This window comes from Ictidomys tridecemlineatus, chromosome 6, assembly GCF_052094955.1.
Source record: "Ictidomys tridecemlineatus isolate mIctTri1 chromosome 6, mIctTri1.hap1, whole genome shotgun sequence".
NCBI lineage: Eukaryota > Metazoa > Chordata > Mammalia > Rodentia > Sciuridae > Ictidomys > Ictidomys tridecemlineatus.
This window is the reverse complement of record NC_135482.1, coordinates 32,303,186-32,330,290: the sequence shown is the minus strand read 5'-3', so window position 1 is coordinate 32,330,290 and position 27,105 is coordinate 32,303,186. Positions and strand designations below refer to the sequence as shown.

The 27,105-nt window shown below is 33.7% G+C and overlaps 1 protein-coding gene across 1 annotated transcript in view; it reads left to right on the top strand.

The window, feature by feature from the left end:
* Lrriq1 (leucine rich repeats and IQ motif containing 1) overlaps positions 1-11,053 on the top strand; it is a 182,134-nt gene extending 171,081 nt beyond the window's left edge. The window contains exon 27 of the mRNA XM_078053052.1: positions 9,379-11,053. Within this exon, the coding sequence (XP_077909178.1) occupies positions 9,379-9,521 (143 nt within the window). The 3' untranslated portion in view covers positions 9,522-11,053. The remainder of the gene's footprint in view (positions 1-9,378) is intronic.
* The last annotated feature ends 16,052 nt before the right edge of the window (positions 11,054-27,105 follow it).

Below are 27,105 nucleotides of genomic sequence, written 5' to 3'. Positions count from 1 at the left end.
CCAACTAATGCAAAATATGTTCATTACTTGCAATGTTAATTTTAAAGTTGATATTGTGATCACCAATTGTCTCTTTCCACTTTTACTTTAATCAAACTTGATTGGATGAGACAGATGATTCCAAGGATCCCCCACCTAATCTCAACCATTATTTCACTGTGGGCCAGACTCTTAGGACTTATTTTAACAAGTCACAGTCTAATTAACAATAGTACTATCAATAAGGATATTCTAAAATAGACATCCACATGTGGGCCATTCAGTACTCAAGTATGGACCCTGATATTTTATTGTAGCTCTGGTAACAGCCTAGAACCTTTCATTAAAAATCATCTTAGGAACCTGAGACACACAAAGAATATAGAGATATTTATACTTGCTCTCCTTACCAGCCAGAAGTATTAACATTGTCATTATCATCATGGTGTTTTCCTGTTAAAGGATGAGAAAACAACAATTATGTGACATTTTCCTATTATCAATTTTCTTATTTGGACTATAATTCATACATTTACATAAAATTTTAGGCCCCCAAAATGTAGATAGAACATATAAACACACACACACACACACAAATAGAGAGAGAAACTGACTCTCAATGTGTGCCACATTGCCATTTATAACTAAAATTTAATTTATCACTGACATTTCATTAGAGGGCTTACTTTCCTTTTTTCCTCTTGTTACTGTCACTTGCTTCTAACAGATATCTCCTTTAAAATTCTCCATATTAAAGGCCCCAGGATCTCTAACTAGAATTTTGATTATTTTGGCAGTTCTGCTATTTCCTACCATTCCCTTACATTTCATAATTTACTTTTATAAATAAATGACCTCTGCATTGGATGTTTTCAACCTGATTTTCTGCTGCATGAAGTGTTCAAAAAGTGAGTTTTAAGTTATATTTAATTATGTCCCTGCTTCCATATGTTTTAAAATATATTAAAACTGTATTTTAAAAAGAACAAATTGATGGTTCAATTGTCTACTATTTTTTAATATTTTTTTTATTGTAGTTGGACACAATACCTTCATTTTATTTAATTATTTATTTTTATGTGGTGCTGAGGATCAAACCCAGGGCCTCCAACATGCTAGGGGAGTACTCTACCGCTGAGCCAGAACCCTAGCCCCCAATTGTATACTATTTAACTAGCATATCAGTTTTACTTATACCTGACCTTTATAAATCTGGATAATTATATAATTCTGATGCTATTTTCTCGGATATTATCTTAAAGAAAATGATGCATATTAGTCCCTATTATTCTGTGTCTTTTCTTGCAAGGTTCAAAGACTTTATATTACTAAAGTATATATTTATGTTCTTTGTCTTCTCTCTCTCTCTCTCTCTCTCTCTCTCTCTCTCTCTCTCTCTCTCTAAAAAAAAAAGTATATATTTATGTAATAGATAGATGCAATGCCACTCAAATATCATAGTATTCTTGGGCCAAATTTAAGACTTCTGGTAACATCACTTTACAAAGACCTTGCAGGGTAAATAGGAGGTCAGTGCAATAAGTAATAGATATAAAAATCTGAAAAACCTTTGGACAAAATAATTTTAAATTTAAATTTTTAAATTTAAAAAATCATATTGGAGCTATGAAATAGATATATATAGGAAAAGTATTTCCTATTTTATTTTCTCATTTATGAAAATTAATAAATTTTATTCACTTTTACATGCCTTATTTCCAGATAATGGACAAGTCCTTTCATTCCAAGGCTGGCAAAAACAGATATTCATCTCACATTTGCTTTTCTAATGATTTACTTTATGGCACTTTTATATTAGAGGCATACTTTATTACTGAATATTAAATAAGATACTGACTTCTTAAAGATAAACCATACTCATGTAAAATCATGTTTTGATTGTGCTTAGTGTCACTTGACTTTGGACAAAAATGTAACTTTGTTGCCTGAACTTCCTCATTTTTAAAATGAGGATGGTGATATGTATCTTGTGAAACTGTGATAGCAATGAAAGAGATCGTGACTATAAAGGCGGGAGCCAGAGCCTAGGACAAAGTATACTCAGATCCCCTCTGTTCCTTCAATGTGACATTTTCAGTAAAGGTATATGAGTGAATTGACACTGGCAGAGAATCAAAGAGCAAATAGATGATGAGAAAATAAGAGCAATACCCAAAATGTTCTTTTAGCAGCTAGATTTAATAATAAAAACTATGGATTTTTGTAGATACTAAATGCACAATAGATTCTTAAGTATGTATATTTTATTAATACTTTTAATTATTGGCATACTTTTGGTGATGCTGTTCTGCCTACAAAAACTTGCACTAAAACCATTATTTCATTTTTACTGCAACAATTGTGAAATTTCACTGTAGAGAAGTCAAAATTGACTTTACATTTTTCCATCAAAAAGATTCAAATTTCAGTCTCACTATACAAATTATATTTTCTCTAGATAAAAAACAAAGAAAAGATTAGATCTTATACATTACTGTGGCCAAGTTAAACTTTTTGTTCCATACTTAATAAAATCTGAGGTTTTTATTCTTTCTTATTTTTTATCTGAAGTATTCAATTTGAAAAACATATCAGTAAAAAAACTACAGCTAACTCTCATAAAATTATTGCAATTATAAGAATTATTATTATTGTATTTTGTTTCATAAGAGCTGGTCTTTGACAATGTAAAAATTTAAGCTTTAAGGCTTCTTTTTTTAAAAGTTTAAACATTTTAGTCTGATCTTTTTGTTAATCTGAAATTATTGGGCAAGGACTTTAAAATACAGATTTTGTTTAAGTCTTGATATTTTGTCCCTGAACTTTGGCCATTAATTAAACAAACACATTAATATTTTAACCTTAAAATACTCTAGTAACCAAAACTAGATAATGAAAATTAATTACTATCACATCAAGAGCACATTTACATGATTAGTGAATTCATGTAATATTGATGAATTTTAAAAAGCTACTTCTTAGCAGAAGTACTTTAAAAAGCTACTTCTTAGATACACAATAAATAGTTGTTGATTTAATGTCCTTGAGCAAATTGATACTGTCCATTTCAAAATCTGAGACAGTTTAATGTAATAGTCAACAATGATTCCAGGCATGGTTAAATGTAACAGTTGTTATTAACCACAAAATAATGTTTACAGATCTAAGACAGTAGCTAGTTTAAACAGAGATTGACATTATCCAGAGAAAGACAAATTTCATCTGTGTTTATGTGAGAGAACTAGTTGTATGTATGTCAGCTACATTTATTCTTTGTAGAGAAAAATTAACATTTTTGAGGACAGGATCCATGCATGCTCTATTGATAATAGATTAAAGCGTGATGTTTCTAACTATAATATTTTAGTTCTCACCCTTTCCTTCATGATCATTTTCTTTCTTAAATAAATTGGTTTACACTGATGTTTTTCTTTTTTCAGTTATTGTTATTGTTGCTTTCAAACCAATTTCTTACACTAGCTAATGTGGTGCAAAAATAAATGGGTATGGTCAAATGTGAAATGCATTTGTCAAATGAATGAAACCGAAGTGCAATAATATAATAAATCCTCAGGCTAGTCATGTTTATTGTTGCCAAATGTCTCCCTGCTAAGAACTAATAAGCATGAAAAGGGATAATGAAAGTTTCCATGAAAAATTTTTGGGAAACCTATCCACAAGTCTTCACTATCTGGGAATGTGGAAATAAGTGTTTTATACTAGTTCCATATGAGGACTGTAAAGATGAAATTTAGAGAATAGAATCACATGGAAAGCAACTACAGTGTGACAGTTACTAATATTATTTGGCTCACAGAATAACATTGACAAGAAAGCTCATTGGAAGTCAAGAATAGAGAAGTGCCTGTCACATAATACATGCTAAACAAATACATGATGAATGAATGTGTGAATCAAAGAAAGATTTTAAATTAAAACTTTCAAAGACCTAAGTGATTTTGAAAATCTAATTTGGGTTTTAAATGTTTATATTCTAAAGTACAATAAACATTTGAGAATTTAAAATGCATATTTCTACTAAAAATTTACTTTGGCAAAATTAAGTAACATGGGAAAAGGAGGAGTGCAAGAGGATAATTAAAAGTTGAAATATAGTTTGGTATAAGAACCAGGTTCTTTCAAATGAATAAGCACATTGATCTAGGGTGAAAAATACTTCCATTTATTTGCATTATTTGTTCCATTGTTCCTCAGTTACAAATACTTATGGACACTTTGTTATTAATTTACTGAAACTGAATAGAGTCCTAGAATGGACATTTTAAAAAGTAATTGAAGAGCTGGGCACAATGTTGCACACCCAGTGGCTCCACAGGCAGAGGCAAGAGGATCATGAAATCAAAGCCAGCCTCAGCAAAAAGCAAGGTGCTAAGCAACTCAGTGAGACCCTTCCCCTAAATAAAATACAAAAAAGGTCTGGGGAGTTCAATCCCCAGTACAAAAAAAAAAATGATTGAAGAGTTTGGTGGGAACCTTTCCCAAAATGACAAGAGAAATGGGACTTTTAGAACCAACAGTGTCCAGTAAAAATGAGTGACAGGTAGCTTTTTATTAAATTCTACTCTTTGCTCAATGAATTGCATTTTGATTACCTCTTCAGCTTAGCAGTTTAAATCCTAATATGTATCTACTATATCAGTGAGAAATTAGAAAGCCACAATCATCAGAATTGTAAAGGAGAGTTATCAATAGAAAGAAGGGTTTTAGTTAACTTAAGGGCCACGCTAAGGGAAGGACAAACTAGCTCTGAAACAAATCACAAAATGTATTTAGATTTTTAAAACCAAAGACAGAGCACTCAAAGGAAAAATTTAAAAAGTCCTTAGGGGGAAAAATGAAATCAACATTGAGAAATGTTAGTCTACGAACCACGGAATTTATAGGAGAAAGATAATTCTTTTAGCACACACTTGACACCACATTTTAGCCTACATACATAACTGCAAACGTAGCCACAAAGGGTCTTGAAGAACAAAAAATGACAATGTGTTAAAAAATAATAATAATAACTGGGAACTGCGTATATAATTAGGTGACCTCAAAGAATCTACATCAAATATACATGGTTGTTGCTAAGATCAAAACAGGCAAAATACTAGAGTAAAATCTGTCAAGCAAAATAAGAGTCCGAGCTCCACATGATAGCTTTTGTGCTAATTAGGAAATTATTTTTTCAAAATAAAAATACATTGTCTAAACAAATTGTGTTATACATATCAATTTTTAAAAAACTGAAAATAAAATTTAAGATAAATTTTAAAATGGAAGCAAACACGTTGATTAGTAACACTAATAACCAATACCGTGGATATTTTGTGTCTATTAAGTGTACTAAACTAATTTTTCTCATTTATTTATCTCTTACGTACTAGGTAAGTAGAATAATTCTGTCACTGTCCCATTGGAATTTTGAGAAACAAAAATTTTATTAATATTTTTATAACTTAAAAAATTTCATTCACTGAAAAAGCTTAAAAATCTCAAGAACTAGCAAAATTATGCAGAAGAAATCTGAAGCTTACATTAAAAAAAAAAACCTAAGTGTTATTTACTTTAGTTTTATTCTCAGTGTTAGATTTTAAATTATCTACGTGAAGGTCACTGAAAATGATGATTCTGATTAAAAAGTGAACATAGCTACGGTCTTAAAAAGTGGCTGTTATTTAAAGGCTGTACTATCTACCTCAACACCAAACATACCCAATGTAACTAATTCATTGCACTTAAATTGATGTAAACGCTTTGCTGCTAAAAATTTGTTCTGGTCACTTTCATTAAAATGTTGAATTTTTTGTCCATGCTTTACTTATGCTGTATCTGCTGTTAAGTAATACAATATGAGAAGGCCTTTGAAAAAGTTTCTGTATCCAGACCCATAGTGTTGGGTATATTGATGAAAATCCAATGACGTATTACCATACATCATGAGATTTCTATTTTGACCCGTTTAACAGTTTTTTTATACATACCAGGAGAGTCATTCAAAGCATTTTACATATTAAATTACTTATCAAAACACAGTATATATAGACCTTGACATTTTTTAAAGAACCAAAAAAAAAAAGTTTTTTTTTTTAAAGAACCAGAACAAATCTTGAGCAGAACACAGATTATGTGGCAAAGAAGTGACTTCTTTAGAAAATAAAGCATTCTCTTCATAACATACTTTCAGCACATACGTAAGAGACTGATTGGTTGATTTCTATCATCACCTGAAAATATGCAGCAGACTGTTGAAAAAAAACAAAATCTATAATGTTCATGTCACAGAAAAGAGAAAAAAACTGTCAACGTTCTTTTAGTTATAATTTTTCTGTTCTAGGAGCCCATCAGTAAGTTTAATATCAATTTTTTGCAGCAAGAGTCTCTTGCAATTTTATTTTCATATAGATAAGTAATTTTAGAATGATTATACATTGACAATATTAAATTGCTTTTTATTTTCTTTTTTGATTTCTGGTAATCATAGGACAAAGTAATGACTTTTCAATGAATGCCAATATGTGATTCCTTCACAGATGTGTTTTTTACTCCTCAATTTATTTTCTGTAGCTCTAGTAATTTGAGAGTTTATATGATAACAAAAGAATCAGTAAATGCAATGATAGAATAAACTGCTCAAATTGTCCATTTACACAGCAAAACAATAAAACTCAAGCTTTTTTAAAAAAAATTTTTTAGCCGTTGTTGGGCTGCAGTGCTGAGAATCAAACCCAGTGCCTCACACATACTAGGCAAGTGTTCTACTACTGAGCCACAACCCCAGCTCTAAAACTCAAGCTTTTAATCACACCTAAAATATTGTCATAGCAAAAACACTATCTTCACTTAGTGTTTGTAATTTTAGAGATGAATTTCCTATAGAATTTTCATTCCACTGAAAATATACTTCAAAATTGCTGTGAAGCTGTTTTATAATATCACACAATGTTTTTCTGAACTATAATTTTATTTGTTAAACAAGGAAAGTTTTACAAACTGCCTTTTTAAATATAGGGTTACAGTATAATTAAGATTTGAAGATGTATCAGCAACTTCAAAATAATAAAGATGACAGAACAGTATTAAGGAAACAAATTGTACCAAATGGTAAACTTGTAGTCAGAAGAAAAATCCTTCAGAATGCCGAAATTGTTAAACATTAGGATATGCTTTTTAAAAAAACTATTTTAGTGCAATTCAATCTATTTCATTTAAAAATAATTACTTTAGAAATATATGAAATTATCTATAAATATTTCAATTCTTTGTACAGGAAGTGCTACTCTTCTTATATGTTACTCATTTTTGATAAAAAGCTTACATTAAGAGTAAAGTCCTTAAATAATACATTTTTATACTAAAATAGTTTCATCAAAAATATTATTAATCAATCATGAGCTATGCTATTAAATTAAATTTAAAGTACATACTTATTTCCACTTATTTCCTTGAATAATGCTTGCAAGGATCTTGATTCACCTTTCTCTGTGGGAACAAAATATTTGTTAGTCACTCATGAAGATCTGCTTACTCTTTATTAATCTCTATTTTTACCTGAAATAAATATATCTAAATCATAAAGATCTCCCAATAACTCTTCATTTTTCAGACACACTGCCTTCTCACTCATCCTCAGCCCCAGCCTTCTGCTATGTACTGTGTTCTCATAAATAAGTTCTTGTCATTCAGGAAATAGTTTATTCATCAAAGAATTTTAACTGCTAGGGTGAGATGAGGGTTTACCCTTACTGTTGTTGCTTTTTCAAAAGGACCAAAGTAGACATTCCATTTGGTTATTTGGGGGAAAAATTAAATTAGATCTTTCCAATACATAAATAGAAAGTAAAAGGAGGATAAGCTTTTGGAAGCAATTCTTTAGTGTTTTTTAGACCACAAGTTTATCTACTAGGAAATTCTTGCTTTAGGCCCAGTAATATTACTGTTGTTTGAAAGAGTGCTTGAAGTTTTCCTGTTTCCCTCAATGTTGTATAGGGAGTAGCTTAAGGCAGGATAAATCTGGCCCACACATGGAATTTTGACTTTAGTTGTCATTTCTCTTAGTTGTTCCTCTGTGCTGAGATTGCCTCCAGGAGAGACTGTTGTGAAGGTGTCTAGACTCCTCAGCTTTTTCTGTCCTTGGGTCCTTTGCTGTCATGGGCCTGTAGCCATGAGGGTTGCAGCCTCCCAGGTGTGCTCAGCATACCCTTTCCTAAAACAATAACATTTCTTCCCTGATGTTCAGAAACGTTCTTTGTAAACTAAAGGTAAAATATGTTCTTTGGATTTGTTTTTCTAATCACAGTGGTAAGACTAAAAGCCACAATACAATGCTCTGTTTTTAAAGAAATTTTGAATATAAAATGAACTTTCACAATCAGATTCACCGTCATATTATACCAAATTTAAGACTAAAGACCAATTTGCACAAATGATCTCATATTTGCTAGCTCTTATATTTGGACCTATAGTTTTTAAATACTTAAGAGTTTTATTTGGAAAGATATTGATCTTTAAAAAAAAAAAAGATACTTTTTCTCTAAACTTATTTAAATACAGAAGCATCACAATGGTGAGTCATGTGGTTTGAACCTTTGCCTCAAGCCAGTACTGAGGAAGCGCTGGAATGCCTCACTGCTTTTCAAACCCTTTCCCCACAGATATAGCCCTGTGCTCTTGCTTAATCCTCAGGAGATTCAAAGCAGATGATCATAATTCTTTAATAGTATTCTTGATACTGCAACTTGGGGTCTTGCTGAATAAAAACATGCCTAATCCACTATTCCATTCTTAAAACTACTGCTTGCCTTTAACCTCTAACGTTTTTGTTACTTTTCTTTGTATAATTTATGTTCAACATAAACAGTAATTTCTCCCATTTTACAGCACCTGTGTACAAAACCATTTCACTTCTTACTACAAATATAATATTCTCAGAAAGGCAGTCTTCACAGTAACCCTGTGATGCATATTATTTCCTTCATTGATAAACTAAGCTCTGAAAGGCTGTGGCCTGTATTTTATGCTGCTAGAGCAGATCCCATAGAGGTGCTTACATTCTAGATCTCATGTACTCTCCATTTGACCAAGAATTCTTTTTATCATTTCATTGCATTGAAAGACTATGACATTTGAAGCTGTAGAGAGTAGGAAACTTGTTACATCTGTTTAATTTTTTTTTTTTAGTTATTTCCTTTGTTTAACCTGAACACAATTTATGCCAATCTTTGATTATGTTACTTTGCAAACAAAAGTATTCCTAACAAAGACATTTTTATTAAATCCAAAGATCATAGTTTTCAAATGCATGTTGTTGACTTTAAGTGTATTTCTTTCTTTAAAATATAATTTTACTGGGATCATATTAAGTGAAAGTGTACATTTAATATCATCATCTAGGTTGTTCAATTAAGGGAATAGTTGCACCCATAGTAACAAATTCAAGACCTTCTAAAAAAGAACGCATATCATTCCGTGACAATCCAGTGCGACTCAGTGGTGGATGGGGAAGTGGCAGAAAGAAGGAGAAAACTTCCAACTAATCCTTCAAGCTTCAGCATTCAAAACATATGGCAAATGGTTTATTTAAAAGAAGTCTGTGGATATCTGGTCATGTTACCAATTGGATACAAAGTTTTAGAGTACTGTGTTTAATTTGTTTTATTATACATATTTTACGATTTTGTTTTCTGGTGTAGTTATCTTCTTTCCCATCTATAAAATACAGTATGCAGTTCTTCCTGTGTGCATGAAGAATGGCCTCCAGAAAACTAATTCTTGAAATATCACAATAGAATTTATATATTCAGTTTTTTTAGTTTATATTTTTATGCTACATATATTCAAGATGATTTTTTGTTACCAATAATACATTTTAATACCATGTGCATATAAAAATATAACTATCTTTTATTATAATTGTTTAATGCAGTATTAATGAATAATGAATATGTTAATAAATTGAATCCAAGAGATTATTATTATAATTGAGTATTTCAAAGACAAATTAAAAGAGAAAGTAATACAAAATAATAAAAATGGCCTTTTATTTTTAATTTTAAACCATCTTAGAGAGTTTTCATAAGAAAATATGCAGTTTAAGTTAGAATGAGATATAAATTTAATAAATTATCAATTTAATAAATTTAATATTTATTTGTAATGTTTCATCAGATATGTATTATCCTTACTATTTATAAGAGGTGGATATTAATTTTTTCATCAACATTATTGTGATTCAAAAATGCTCTACCATGTTAAGGTGCCTTTAAATTATAATTTTAAAATATATTTTCAAAGCTTAAGTCTGTCATTTTATAATATTAATTTATTTTATAAAATTACCAGTTTTATTAAAGTTTTACTATTGTAATGTTGGTTTTCTGTTATATCTTAGTGTACAAAGAATCTATTAGTTTCCTGAATCTGGAACTCTTTTCACAAAGCTAAATTCATTGTTCTCCACTGACTTTTCATAGCTGTGTAATAAGATCCAATGAACTTTAGATTTTCCTTTTTTTTCTACTCTTTACCGAAACATTTCATTTAAAGATGACTAACCAGATTGAGAAATACATTTATTTAGCTTGTGTCCCCATCTAATTTTAGAGTCTTATTGCATTTCGAACCTGTAAATCTCTTTTAACTTGATTGAGATGGAAATGTTAATGAGCCTCAAGCTGTCAATCTATTAATAAAAATCATAGACTCATGTTGCAGACTAAAAATTGAGCTTCATGTGTTGTTGTTTAATGAACAGCTTGTCATGTCATTCTTTCACTCACAGCATGCACAAATCAGCAAAATGAAACAATGGGAAATGTTTATCTCAGTTACTGTCAACTCTGCAGGAAAAAAAAACACATTAAAGCTGATATTGATAGGGTTTTAAGGTTCATATACTCAAATCAATTAGTTGGAAAGACTAGTATGAGAATTGAGATGTTTATGATTATTATGTTAGTGCCTAAAAATTATTTTAATCTATAGTTTTCTTATTCTATAATCTGTGTAATTGTTTCATAATATCAGTTATGAATATTGATACAGATGCTTTTAAATTTGTAGATGATGATTGATGCATATGTCAATAAAACAATTTCCTAACTATGGTGTTAAATTGGAAGTTCTATGGTGTTGTTTATTGTGTCCAGCTTTAAAATAATCACTTAAAGAATAGATGTCAAACTCATCATTTTGTAGCACCAGTTTAGTTGTGTTTTAGAAAATAGAAAAAAAAAGCAAACAAATTTTTTAAAATGTAATGAAACATAAAAGAAATTGAACTAAGAATATTTTTTTCCTCCTATTTTCTTTAGGAAGTATCATTTTTATTTGTTCTTTTTGGATACACCTGACGATAGAGTTTATTTTGACATATTATCCTTACATGGAGTATCTTAATACTTATCTTTAAGACTCAGGAAGGTGGAAATATGAGCCTGTCTTATGATTTTGTTGACAAGGAATTTTATACTGATTATGATGTATCCAGGCAATGGTATTATTCATATGCATGACCACAAATGATTCTTTGTCCTTCCCTGCGCTCTTATTCCCTAACCCCAATCCCTTCCCACCTCAATTCTCACTTTCCTCTCTCCTGCCTCTCACTTTCCTCTCTCCTTCTTCCTCTACTTTTAAAAATTATCATCAGTCACTTTTAGTTAAGAATGGCAAAGTGAATCATTTGTCATAAAAAGCCTGGTAAAGTCTTAGCTGGGCTGTTTGGGATCTCACAATGTTTTGATATGAGTCAGCTGTATTAGTTTATATAGATAACCCCTTCTCAGGGTCTGCTCTACAATCAACATCTTTGAGCATATAGTTTACTATAACAGACCTTATTAAGTATGATGCAAAGCATTTCAAATCATTACCTAATTTCTAATTTATTATTCTGTTCATAAATGAATTGGACGTACACCACTCTCATTTAAATGGTGGAAAAAAATAACAGAAGACAAGGTATTGTGATAGGCATTGTTATTTTTTTCCTTAGATGTAAAAGAATAGGATACCAACTTTCCTGGAAGTTAGTTTAGAGCTTTCACTTTTGAATAAAGCAATTTTAATTAGAAAGAATATGTTGGAAATTGAGAGGGATTAAAGTGTTTTGAAGTTTACATTGTAAAGTAAAAAATAGTCTTTTAAGAGAACTTCCTCTACATTTAAAAAACAACATCTTTAGTATAAGCTTTGGTTCTTATAACTCTTGACTATGCTATTCAGTTACTAAATTAATGATTGCTTTTTCTCTTCATTTGTAATTTACTTATTTTTTTCTTATTTTTCTCAAAATTTGGGTAGCATCCATCCAAAGTTCAGACTAATAAGATTTAAAATTTAGGATATATTTTTATAATATTTTACAGGTAGTGTGCTATGATCAAGATAAGTAATAACTTTTATGGATAAGAGACACATATTAAATTGTTCATTGTTCTTTTAAAAAGAAAAACTCATTGTCCTTAACATAATAGAGAATAAAGTCTTCCATTATTATATTTCCTATATTATCATGTTTCTCATTAATGGAGTTTCCATCATCCTTTTTAATTTTTTTCATTGTAAATGGACACAATACCTTTATTTTATTTATCCATTTTTATGTGGTGCTGAGGCTTAAACCCAGTGCCTCACATGTACAAGGTAAGCACTCTACCACTAATCTACAACCCAAACCAGTTTCCAACACCTTTAAAGACCAGAAAATTATTCATCATATAGGCTTATCATTTTCTTGGCTATATGTATATAATTTAGAGGAACACCATTAAGCATTCTATAGGATAGGAGTTGTCAAGGTTAATTTCTCAATTTATCACTGAAATGAGATGTAATTCTATTGTCTATTTTGGTATATAATAAAATCTGTTTTCTACCATGATATTTTTGTTTACCTAGACAAAGCTGTTTTTGTCATTATAAGATTTAGAGAAAGGACCTTTCCAAATACGGTTATAAAATACATTTTAAAATGGTTAATTTCAGGTTGGGGTTGGGTTGTGGCTCAGATGAAGAGCACTGGGCTAGCATGCGTGAGACATTGGGTTAGATCCTCAGCATACATAAAAATAAAAATATTGTGTCCACCTATATCTAAAAGATACATATTTTTTTAAATGGTTAATCTTGGTTGAGATATGATAGATGTGTAAATTAAATCAGATTTCAAGGTTTTAATATGAACAAAATGTAAAATTGATCTCTAATTTTCTGTTGGTTGTGCTAAAATAACAACATTTTGTTTGTTTTTATTTTTAAATGTACCAGAAAGCTTTAAATTACAGATTTGGTTAATATTATATTTCATTGGGTAGTACTGATCTGGAGGCCATTTTGTGAGATGACCTAGGTAGTGTTTTGATGCAGAAAATAATTGGAGGGAAAGAGTGCAAAAAAAATTCTACTTTATTTTTTTAAAAGTAGCCCTTTGATTCTGCTAAACATAGTAAATATTATAAAATAAAAAGAGGAGACAATTGGTGTGGTTCTAGATTTTGAGATGGCATAATTAAATTTAACTTTGACATAGTTGAATTTAACTGTCCATTTTTATGTTTATTTATTTTTATTTGGTTTTAATCAGAGACATCTTCTAAAGTGAAGTTGAAGTTCTTTTTTTGCTACTGGTGCTGAGAAACAGGATTAGTACCTACCTTGTAATCTATATTTTATCAAGCTTTGCATGGGTAGAGATTTTAATTTTTCAAATGGTATGAGATAAATTTTGATACAGATGGATTCTTATCATGGGAACCATATTATATCTGACATTCTATTATATCATAAATCCAGTTTTAACCTAAGACATATAACATAAAAGGCAATAACTGTTGCATAAATGAATATACTGCTTTTGAATGATAATAAATGTAGTCTGTTTATAACTGCTAAAAAGCATATCAGCCACACAAACTTTGTATGACACCTCCTGACAACCATTTGTCATTCCTTGCCAAATACAAACTCCCATCTGTTATTCCTAGGAGCCAGAATTTCACCCAAAGCAAAGAGTAAAGAGAAACTTTTTGTGTGACATCCCATTTGTAATTCATATCCTTGGCAGCACTTTAGGGCAAGGGGCATATAAATTTCCAGGGCCTTCCCTAAGCAGATCTGGAATGGCCTCCTATGGGAAGGAATAATGATGCTCAGTAAGGAAGTATGTGTAAAGCAGCATGAAAGCACCACTATTGGTATTGTCTGCAATAACATTGGGAGGTCTGAGTGAGAGTTTCTTTGCTGCTTGTCATCTTTGCTTTAGGTAAACTAACCAAAGTACCATAGAAAGATCCTTTCTATGAAACTTTTGAGAAAACTGAACCAATCCAATTAATCTACAACAGGAAAGGTTCCCCTTGTACTTCATGGCTTGTATTTACCATTACTGAGAGAATATAATCTGCATAGCATTCCCACCTTTTAGGAAGTATTATTATCACCTTTACATTGAAAAGTAGTGGTGAGAAACCACTTCAAGCCCATGATTTCCCTACAGAGGCCTGATGTATGTGGCAGTGGTAACCAGGTAAGTAAATGTAAAGCTTCTTAAATGAATCCATTTCTCATTGGAATTACTGAGAAGTAATTTTTCCTGCAAAGGGTGTAATAGAAACTTGCAAACATGTTTTATGATCCTCCTAAAATTGGTCTAGATCAGCATTTATAAATATTGTGACCCACATATGTAATTTTAAACTTTCTAATAGCCACTTTAGAATATAAAAAATTGATAAGATTAATTTAATAATTATTTTCCTTAATCTAATATACCCCATATATAGATAATTCCTCAGTGTGCACAGGGGTTGTTTCTAGGATCTCACCGCAAATACCAAGTCAGACACTTAAGTCACTTAAGTTAGCACTATGTATCTGTAGATTCCATATGTGTAGATATATGGAGGTCAGACTATTTCTTTTATCAAGTAGAAGTGTAAGGACATTTTCTCAGGAGAAAACTTCACCTATATTAGCTCTTAAAGTTATATGTCTCAGAGAAAAGAAAAAGTTATAGAATTAGGTTATTTTAAATTGTTGACATCTATAAGTATAAATATTAGTATTTAACCATAGGTATTTCAAATCAAACAGATAAACATTAGCTTCACTACTTTAACTTTTGATATTGATTTGAGGTTTCTTCTCAAAGTTATTGAATTAAAGATGTCTCCACCAAAGTTCATGTATCAACAGAAAATTACAAGGAGATATAATAAGGCTAGGTCTGTTTCTCATCTCTTTGCATCATTCAGATTTGTTCTAACCCTGGATTTTCTATGAACTTCAAAATGAAACCAATGTTTAGAATAAACCAATATGATACATAGAACAAAGTAAGAAATCAACCATAAGGTTTGTTTTGCTAAGTACATATTTTAGTGTGAAGCATATGGAAGAAAGTGAAAAGAATATGGTTCTTGTAATTTAACTGTCTTGTGTTATAATGCTCACTTTGATGAGTCATGTTATACAAATGACAAACTCCCTGAACCTCTTTGCTTACTGTTAAATTAAGATTATAATACATAAGCGCCTTGGGAAGCTGAGGCAGGAGGATTGCAAGTTCAAAGCCAGCCTCAACAACTTATGAAGGCCCTACCAGAAAAAGGGGGGCGGGGGGGAAACTGGGGATTTGACTCAGTGGTTAAGTGCTCCTGAATTCAATCCCCAGTGCCAAAAAAAACTCATAGGATGCTAAGAGGCAAGGGATAAAATATATAAGAAGCCCCAGGGTCAATATATTGGATATGTCTTATAATTACTTAATAAACAACTGACATATAAACCTTTCCAAGCCAGTCTTCCAAAATTAAATAAAAAATTTTCTAAACAAATTTTACATATCTTATTTAGAAAATATATCCATGAAGTATGGGATAATATTTTTTAAGAGATCATTAAGAACTGACTTCTTTAGATTTGTCTTAAAAATGGGCAGTAGAATTCAATGCTTCAAATGCATCTTAAGCTCCCTCCATTAAAAATGTACAGAAACCTTTGGAAATGTAAAAGATATGCATTCTAGATAACATGTTGTTAAGCTGTATTTTTACAGGGGCAAATAAAAGATATATCTAGGAAATAGGTACAAATATGAGCATCAGAGCTCTCTAGATAATACTCAATACTCCAAAATAGATCATAAAATGTTTCTACTACCAGAGTCTCAAACAGTATGCCAGATCATTAACAGGTTCATTCTCCATTTTTTATTCCTTTCCCTTCAAATAGAAATATTGGCTCCAATCAAGGCACAAACATAAAAGGATATCTATCCCTTGGTTTAATTTCTTTCTTAATCTTTATTCCATGATAAACTTTATTTATCTTTATTCAACCAATAAATTTTCAGTTATCTTTTCTATTAAGAATGAAAAAGGTTTTATTATTGTCATGCTAATTTTTTAAAAGCGATTAACCTAGACTCAATAAACAATATTATAAGAAAATTTATTTTAATATGTTAAAGGAAATAAAAAATGGGATGGAAATGATTCATTTCAAATCAGTGTGGACAGGGAAAGGTTTACATATTCTGTTTAAATGACCATAAAGGATGAATTTATATATGGAAAACACTTTAGGCAAAGACAGGCAAGAATACCTGGATACGGGTAACAGTGACATGCCTAGAGAATGAAGTCTAGAACAACCAAAGGAGTTCATTATTGGACAAAACTGAGAAATCCCTGGTGTGAGACAGGAAGTTAATGGAAATATGACTGGGAAGGAGGACCACATAAAGGCTGGACCCTGGGACCCATCTAGCCTATGTCATTTGTGTGACTTCTAAGTGGAAAATTCCTATGTGATGATTCTCAAACTAAAAAGACAACATTATTCTCAGATACATAATATCATAATATTTTGAAATAAAAATTGGCATGGTTAGAGGAAAATATTAATTTATATCACATCTCAAATTATAATGACACCCACATTGAAGTCCCTACATAATGGTACATGGATTCATTTATTTATATTTAGTGGGGAAAACTTGAATGACCTACAGAGGTATTAATTTTTCCAAGTCTGTTGAGAATTGTTAGATTTTTGGTTTTTGTTTTTTAATATAAACCAATGGTTCGTAAATCTGAGTGAAGCTGCTTCTAAACATTAGCAGAAAAATTGTAAATACTTTCCTCACAGGGATATTGATATAGGCAGTGATTTCCAGAACAAACTGTTCTACCCCAGGGGATGAGTTCCCTAAGGCTGTCAGGAACACTGTGCTGAGTACTCTAAGTCAAATAAAGACTGGATAAAGCTAGAATTTCTAATATTATTTACAAGAATTGGAAAGACTCTTGGAATTGGAAAGTCGGCTGGTGCATTATAGAATACAATAAACTGAGGCTTGAACAGCCAACATTGATTTCTCATAGTTGTGAAGGCTGGAATTCCTAGAATTAGGGCACTAATGTGGTCAGGTCTTGGTTAGGACCTGGTTTACAGAAAGACATTTTCTTGCTGTCTTCATACATGATGGGAGAGATCTGCTCTCTCTCCATCACTTTTTAAGGCATTAGACCCACTATGAGGGCCTCACCCTCATGACCTAACTTAACCCTAAATTCCTCTCAAAGACTCCACCTCCAAATACCATCATGTTGGGAACTAGAGTTTCTTCAGCTCATGAATTTGGTGGGAGAGGGCACAATCAGTTCATAACAGCCTCTTAAAATTGTACAGACTTAAGAACTGGATTTCTGATAGATAATTTCAATGTAGTTTTTTTTCAATATACAGGTTTAGAAGGGTAACATTTTAAAAGGAGAAGCAGAGTCCTTAAGTGGTAATTGTAATTATCATACAAGATAGTTAATGGCAAGACTAGGAGCACAACCCTAGTTTCTTGAATCACACAAGTCTTGGAAAACTTATGTTAGAAATAATACCTATGTTTAAAACCTAACTAACTGAATAGCAGTTATGGGCAAGCACACTTAACCTTGGAGTAGTAGAACACCTCAGGACCTAGCAACTTAATGAAGTTTTGTTTTCCATATGTGATTATTTTTTCTTTGTTTCTTCCCCGGTTCCATCTTTTAACTAATAATCATGCATTTGATTTTCTTAATTTAAATAATTGAAATTTGTTTATTTCTAAGTTGCTTTTCATTTCATAGCACCATTAGTTTGTTTTTTCTATGTTGATAATCTTTACTAAATTCTTTTCACATTCTGAACTTGAAAAATCATAGTAACAATAAAAATGTTTTATGTCAAGGCACTGTCCTAAATGCATTAGGTATATTAACTCTATATTTACTTTAAGCTCCTGAGATAGGTACCACTCTTACCCTCCTTTACGGAGATGATACTGAATCATAGAATTGTTCTGTAATTTTCCCATCAACCCATAATCAATAGGTGTTAGATCTGGACTTGAGCCCATTGAGTGTAAATCTACTTTATAGATTATTACATTTTTTTATGTTACAGACCAAATGGACATTCACAAATATATATCAGTTAGCCAAATTGTGCCAATAGTAAATCCAAAAGGTTATCTCTATAGTAAAATTATAGGCAAACCAGAAAGACCCAAGAACTATGTAGCAAAAATCACTTCCTTTTAAGTAGTCTTTAATTTTATATCAAAGTAAAATATGAGTTATTATTATTTCTCTCCTTAGAGAAAATTAATTATAATTTCAAAAATAATAGTACTGTAATTTTCTTATGAAGAAAATTATGAAGATGTGAGCTATTTTAAGCATTAAGGACAGAATTTGGCAGCTTTGATTTGAAAGAGGCTCACATGACCAAGATTTACCTCTGTAATATGTCTTGTCCAGTAGTGCTACAGCTTTGAGAATCAGCCCACATTAGTCATAGGAAACTTTTATTATTAAAAATCTCGCCTTTTACATGAACAATGTGTTTATGCCTATCTGCCTATTTCCACCACTGGGGCTAAACTGAATGATCATTCATTCTTATATCTTCTCTTAGCTAAAAATCACTGCCTCTTTCAACCAGTCTTCTTATAACATGGTTTCCAAATTCTCTTGGAATCAGCCAGTATTCACTAGAAAAGCTCAAAATTATTATTTCTTTCTCCATAAAAATAGTTTCCGGAGTACTTCTCAATTCTCAAGGTTTCTGCATAGTACAGCCAATAGTGTGAATCTGATCCATCTTAATGTATAACTGCTTTACTTCTGTAAATTAAAGCTAAATTTGTTTTTAACTTCCTTAGCAACTAAGGCAGCAGATCTTACTATTTGGACCCTTATAAACTTTGTTCCTTCTCTCCTATATTTTTAAACCTTAATTTACAACTTTGTGTTTGTTTCTATTGATTGATTTTCATCATTCTACCTTCTCGAAAGATATCTGCATCCCAATTTTTGTTGTGTTCTAAAACATTAATTAATCCTCTTAAGAATGAACAATTTGTAAAACCTAGGAAGTGTAGTCTTTATGTTTGAGTTTTGGGTGAAAATGTTAATTAGAATAAAGGTTCACTTTTTATGGAAAATACCCAAAGGAAAACTTTTAAATGGTTTACAGGATTCCACAGTGTTTTTTTTCTGGAGCTTAAGGGGGGGAAAAAAAGTATGATGTACTGTAGAGATATCTTTATATCCCACATGGTTTGCCTCAACTGTGATTAATCTGTCAGAAATATCTAAAGACGTTTCTATACCTTAAATAAGAAATTGCCTACAGATCTACTTTATTCATAAAAATAAAAATGCTTTAGTATAATAAAATTTCTGCCCTTAATTCTTTTTGCTAAGATTTACATTTCTCTCTAAGCTCTAAGACAGTATTCAAAGTTTTATTAACGTTAGAAAGAATGCAAGATTAAAGGACATTCCTGCTCAAAACAGTATAATGACTTACTTAGATTTTACTTAATTCAATTCAATTATTGAGCAATTTCCAATGTAGTGAACGACTGTATACCGCTTTCTCAAAAAGTAGCACATATGATTCAAATACAGTATGAAATAAAGAATTTCAAGAACATTAATTAAAAAATATACTCTATTGGAGTTAGATTCCCTGTAACTTACTGCATTAATGAGATTTTCTCAAAACTAAGTTCCTTTTAAAATTAAGTCCTCCTTAAAAACTTAGCTTATTATAACTTTTTGGTATTACACAAGAGTTCGAAACCTCACAAAGAGACCGAAATAAATGAATTGTCTAAAGAACATTTTTTTTTCTTTTTGGCATGGTATAAAAATCCTTGCTTAAGTAGTTAATAGGAGTAAATATTTTAATTGCTTATTATATTTAACTTTATTAATACTGCACACTTTTGAGGCTTTTTGGACTTTAGAGAGCAACTGAGCAGGTGGGAAATTATTTAATTGTTCTTATGAGTCCATTTGGGGGCTTCTGATGCTGGAAACAAAGATGGCATGGTCTCCTGAGACTCTGAAGCTTTCTTTTTTAGTAAAAGTCTTCGAATGCCATGGATGCCACCCTGCTGGAGACAGCACTGGTGGCTTTGTTAAAAAAAAAAAAAAAAAGACAAAATTTAGAGGAGCCTAGAAGGAATGTGGCTTAGTATTTAACAAATCAGCTAGGAACATCTTTCAAGTCAGTCTGAAACCTGACATTCCCCAACAGGGAGAATGGATCATTCGCTTCTGTGGACCAGATAGCAAAGAGTGACATATTTGTTATTTTACTCAAAACACACACACACCAAGAGCAGGACAGTACTGTCCAAAATAGTTAACATGTTTCCCGCTTTACTTATCTAAATCTGCAGCAATTTTTGATATGGATTAACTAATTGCCAACCGGTGAAACAAAAAGGGCACTGTCCTTAGGAAGGAACGGTTAGATGATCTATTTGCCAACATCAATATTTGGATGGAAAGCTTAAAATATGTTGTTTTACCAAGAGATACACTTTAAAAAGGGGAAAGCACCCCGATGAAATATTAGCAGCAAATCGGTTAACCGCTAACTTTTTTTCTGTATTCGTAGAGTATCTTTTAAGTTTGCAATAAAAGTGAAACTTCATTTTTCTTTCTTAGAATAGAGGTTTTCCACATAGTCACCCTTTAACACAGATTCTCTGGTTGTATGTCACTTTGCCCACTGTGTTGCAGTCAAATCAGGCGGCTTTTGGAGACCCAGCCCTCCCCCCAATTGCCCAGCATTGCCCCGCGCAGCTCCAGGGACTGGTAGCTGGAAGGGTGGTCTTCACGGAGGTGCTCACCAGGTGGCGGTCCACCCAAGCCCAGGGGAGCACTGATTTGCCTCTGGAAGTCTGCTCCGCACTCCAGCAGTCCACAAGTTCTGAACCAGAAAGACCTGGACCTACGGTGGTCATAGGGTAAGGCTCAGGTTTCTGGATGCCTGCCGCACAGGCAGGGGCGCTGCTTTGTAGCCCCAAGTCCTGCTGCACCCTGGAAGAAAGGCGTCCCACAAGCTCGACTTTTCTTCCGCGAGCCACAGAGAGCCTTTTGTTCCGAACCTTAAAACACTTTGCAAGTTAAAATTCACATCAGGAATTCATGTGGCTGGGGGCTAGCAGAACAGGTTGGAAGACTCAACCCATATCAACTTCTACCTTCCTCTGAAGTTTTTCTAATTTTCAAAATAAAGAAGTTGGCTCCCGCTCGCTCGCTCCTCCTTTCCATTTCTTTCTCTACCTCCCTCAGCCCCGCCTCTCTCTTTCGATGGATGTAATAATTATGTTTGCGATTGTCTTCTTTGTCGAATGTATAAGGCACCAACCTACGTTGTTAAACTAGATTTCGCCGTTTTCACGTCTACAAGGCGTTGACGATGTGTTCTAAATGCACCCTCTCCCCGCCCAAAACTTGTCCTCTTGTCCTGAAGTAAAGGGTGTTGATGAAGGAGGGAGGAGCAGGGTATTTGAGGAACATATGAGGGAGATCTGTTTCTGTTTGGATCAGACTTGGTTTTATCTATTAGAAGTACCAAGATCAGGATGTTAAATGACCATGAACTTTACACTTAAAGTTGTATAATCAGAGTTCAAAGGAGAAACATCTGTCATTTTGCCTTGGTATCTGTGCATAAGGAAGTCTTTCCCTGAAACGTGAAAGCTCAATGTGTGGGATGCACATATAACACCTTCATAAAAATATGCAGCAGTGTCTTTAAGACATACCTAGTGAATCAGCAGGAAAAAAATGAATTCAAAATATATTGAATATAAGTTTAAATAACTCACTTATCAAATAAAATACTGGAAATACATTTTAGATAAACAATAATTTACTAGTGAAATCTGGTTTATTAATTGAATAGTATAATTATGCACTATTTAAAGGCAGAGGTGTCATAGAAAACAATCTATTGGTCTTTTATGTTCAAAACTTCCTGGCACAATGAGGACACTCAGAAAAAGAAATAAAGGTGACTAGATTATTGCAGTTTTTTAATTTTAATTTTAATTTTTGTAACAAAATACATTTCTGTAGTGAATATTAAACAATGTCAAGTCCATTTTTCTTTTAAGAAAAAGCCATCAATATGAAAAAGTACTGAAATAAGTTGAAATTTAAAAATAAATATAGCTCTTTGAAAACTCAGACTTTTGAAATATCAAAGTAATATTATTCTTGAAATCAGTAAATTTAATACATTATGGGAACTTTGTGATAACACACTTGAAAGACTTAGAAAATCCATTTACAATGGGGTAGATAGTTTTGTAAAAGACAAACTTCACAAATGTGTCAGTTACATATTAGTTTATAGCCATGTATTTTTGAAGATGATGATGGCTAGTGATAGAGATTAAAAAGAAAAATGTAAAAATTTCTTTGTCTGAATATATTTTTATTTTGATGAAAATCCTTTGAGCTGCTTCAGTGCAAAATACATTTCTGTATCTGTTATGTCCACAGAGCTATGGGAAGTTTGAAGATGAAGTCAGGGAAGAAAAACAGCAGCGGAGCACACACAAACACGAGGCTCCCTGGCTTCTTGCCATGATACATGACATTCAATTATTTTAGTACTTTTTCATGAGAGTTTCCCTCCATCAGCTCCTCCTCCCCTCTCCACTATTGCTTTTCTACATTTGGCACAGTTGGCCTGATTCAGCATGCATTTTTTTTTCCTCCTCCCTGGCTTTACTTCCAATAAGCCTCAAATTCTCACTGTAAAAAGAAAGTGCTAAAACTAAAATTCTTGCAATTCCATCGTGACATTCCCACTATAACTATATAGATGTGACATTTCTTTTAATGATTTGACAAAGAAAGGAACTAGAGTAGTCTACACATTGCTTCTACTATTGCTTTGATGTATGTTTGCAGAAATACTATTCATTTCCCAAAATACATTTGCACAGGAGAGAGAAGCATTAAAAGCAGCATTAAGTCCATGAAATTTTTTTTGTCTAATGTAAAATGAGTCAAGCTGCCTTGGACTGTTAATCCCTCATCAGAACTTTCCTTTCTAATGAATTACTACCTTGTGGGGAGAGAAAGTGTCAAATAATCATTTAAATGAACTTTTCAAATAGTTTTATTTTATTTAGTTATCTTACTTCTATGCTCTAAATGGAAGCATATAAATAAAAGTTTTAGAACATTGCAACTCACTACTTAGGAGAAACTGCCACCTAACAACATCAGCAATAAACTGGTTGCAGAAATAATGTCAGATGCAACTTGTGATAGGAGCATCAGAATCATTTTCATAAAAGAGCTCTTCCACTGTTTGCATTCAGTGATGCCAGAGGAATGATCTAGGTTTCTCCAACACATCTTAATTATAGAGAAGAAAACAGTTTTTTGGAGTCTGAGATCTGAACCAGCAATAGATTTTGTTCACCCTCATGCTTTGCTTTCTTGATTCTTCACATTCCTTCCTTTACAGGCACCAAACCTCATTTCCCACTAAGGAGATGTAAAGAAACAGCAGGCTACATAATGCCCAGAGATCAGAAAGTGCTAAAATCCTGAGATGTCCAAAATATTTTTAGGCATTTTAAAGAAGTAATGAATTCCTACCTCTGTTGCACTCTACCCTAACTTGAACCACCTCCTGTAAATGCTGGTCCCCATCTGCAAGGTTCAAATACAAAGGAAACAAACAAGGTATACAGCAATTTATTTGGAGTAAAATTCTTACTGATGTGAAAGAGGGAGAGCTGGATCTTCTTTTAGATCCCTAGTTCCGAATATGGACAGAGATGAACAACACTCTCTCAAAGGTGAAGTAGAAAGGTCAAGTGAAAAAGGAAATGGAAGCCTGGAGATGACTGACTAGCTGAGCCTGTGAAGAAAAAAATCCCAGCTAGAACCCGACTGGGTCTTGCCAGCTGATCACTCCTCAGAATTTTGGTCCCCCGAGTGGGGGGCCACAGGCAGACTGGTTGGATTAGGAAGGTTGGAATGGGGTAAAGATCATAAAAGGCAAGGTTTAAAAAGAGGACTCATGATGGTTCTGGTGGAGTAGCGGAAAGCATTTATCAAAGTGTTATGGTCAATTTCCAAGGTTTTCCTCAAAACATCAGGCAGAAAAGGCTCAGGTAATTCTCAGAAAAGGCCAGCTGACCTCCAATTTGATTTCTTCTCCCTTCTTGTGATTTCTAGAAATCACTTTATTATTATTGTTTTAATTAGTAGTATTTTCAATTTAATATTAGTGTTCCAATGGCTAGAACTGTGTCATTACTATAAACTCGATCTCAACCTCTCAAAATCCACTTAATGCAGCTCTTGGCAACCAAAGACTCAGTTTCTTGCCAAAAACTGCAGATTAAGCATTTGTTATGGGAGTTCGCCATTAACTGTTCCCTCTGTTATGGGTACATGTGGTTTCGTGTCACAAAACACACGGGATTCCTTGTAGTAGATTTGCGTTTCTAGGAGGCTTCAGAGATATTAAGTGGGGTTGGTGACACCTTGACACTCCACTCCTTCAACCACCACCATTACAAGTGGGTTTTGGGTAATGGGGTGGGAACAGGTTTAGTAGGCAGATGTTGTCCTGGGCTACACTGTAGTTTCCTCTAGGAGTTGGACTTTCACTGGTATACAAGTACTCCAGAGCTTGCATCATATGTCTTTCATTTGAGACACCGAATATTTTTCAGAGAATTTAGTGCTCTTAAAACATATTTATAAACAAGCTGACATAGCTCTAAGACATAACTAAGTTTACTAACTAGGAAACCTTTGTCTATTTCCTCAAGTAAGCAATAGATTTTCTTGCTACTTTGAGTTTTTGAAAAACCCATTAAACGACTCTTGCCTTACCTTTTCCCGTTTTCATTAGAGAAAGTCAGACATCTGGAATGCCTGAAAGTAATACAAATATAAATGGGCATAGGAGATCATCACTGAAAATCTTCGACCCGCCCAGGAGTGTGTGGCTAATTCAACACCCAAGTTTTCTAAAATGGCTGGCCAAGAACCCTCTAGAAACTGTCCAGGACAGGCCATAGCAGCTCCTCCTCTTTAAGTAAGGTCGAAATGCTTCAGGGCACGCTGTCGCGTGCGTTTTCTTGGCTTCCCCCTGACCCCCAAGCCTTGGCCTCACCATGCAGAGGATGCCTGGCTTTGAGTTCTCTCCAGGATGCAGCCTGCTTTGTCCTTGAGTGAAGTTCCCCCAGCCCTTTTTCTTTGACCTATCTAACCCCTTTGAGATTAGACAATTCATGTTGGTGCTAAGATGCTGAGGAGCTAGTAATTAATAATATAGCAGAACCCGGAATAGTGTCAACTCCCAGAGCTGAGTGCACGCTCAATGCTATGCTGAGCGAGGCTCCACGTGAATTGATTGTATGTATCCCTTCTCTGGGAATCTGTCTCGAATGGACGTTGGGCCGAGCCTGAGTCTACAAGGCTTGCTCCCGGCCCATCCGCTCAGGTTTTACCCCGCGGGATCAGTTTTTATTGCCGGCCCCGCCTTAAGGCAGTACTGAGAAGCTCCTCTGACGTGCAGGACTCTCCGTGACTTTTTCTCCCAGGCTGTGGCCTGGTCGGGCCTCAAAGAGGGTCTCACCTGTGAGGTGTGGATCAACCAAGACCCCGATGTGGGCAGAAATTCCCGAACCCATTCGGATGCCCGCCAGTGTTGGGCTTGGCTTCGCCATCCCCAAGTCGGGGTTACCAGGCGTGCCCAAGGCCGCGGCATAAGTGCCGGTCCGGTCCAGTCCCGAGAAGCGTGACCTCTGTTGTGAGGGCCTGTGTCCAGAAAGGTTATGTCAGGACCCATCAGCAAAGACTCTCTGGTCCAAATCTTGTGCGGGGTTTTCAACATGTTTGTCCGCCTAAGGAGCCCATTGGAAACAGCTGCTTTTTAGTGCCCAAAACACTAAACGCACTTCTCTCAGATTCTGCAGGGTCCTAGGAAGCTGGAATCGGGCCCAAAGCCACATCGTGAAGTTTTAAACTCCGCATGGCTGCCCTACCCGTTCTACCTTCCTCCCGCTTAAGGTAGAATAGAGGTCCTGGTCCACAGAGTGCGCCTGGCTTCGCAAGCGCGCGGGAGCCACTGGCGGATTCCCCTCATGCGCTTTTCCAGTAACTCCACCTGGACTCATTAAAAGCATCAATACTAATAAAATAAAATAAATGAAAAACACAATAAGGTCTTCCTCCTCCTCATAAAACAGTTTGAATAGTGAACCTCCCTCGGTCCTAGACCAAAGGCTTTGGGGAGGCACTTGTCAAGGGGTTTGGTTAAAATACTTTTGGTCTAATGGACCAAGGGGAGGGGTGGGTAGGGGGTGGTGTGGAAATCGGTTGGTATTGATATAAATTGAATCGTTTCAATGCCTCTTGCTCACCTTCCCTGTCCCAAGCCGCTGCATTCCAGAAAAAAAAAAAAAGAAAAGAAAAAGGACACGGCCTGGTAAAGAGCTGAGACCGCCCAGACGCCTAGCTCCTCCGGGTTAGAAGCAGAAGCGGCCCCTTTACCACCGCTTTCCCAGTTACCAGCTGCCCACGTATCCGGCTTCTTGGGCTTCGTATTAATGTGGATCTTCCACGTAAACGATTTACGGATGAAATAAAAGCCCTTTAGAGCAATACTTCCTTTCAAGTTCTTAAGATGCCTCTAAATCTTTCTGGTAGTGAGTGGCTGGCGTGGGGGCGGGGTGGAGACCGGGTGTGGGGCGGGTGCCCGGGGAGGGTGCCGAGAGAGAGGGGAGTG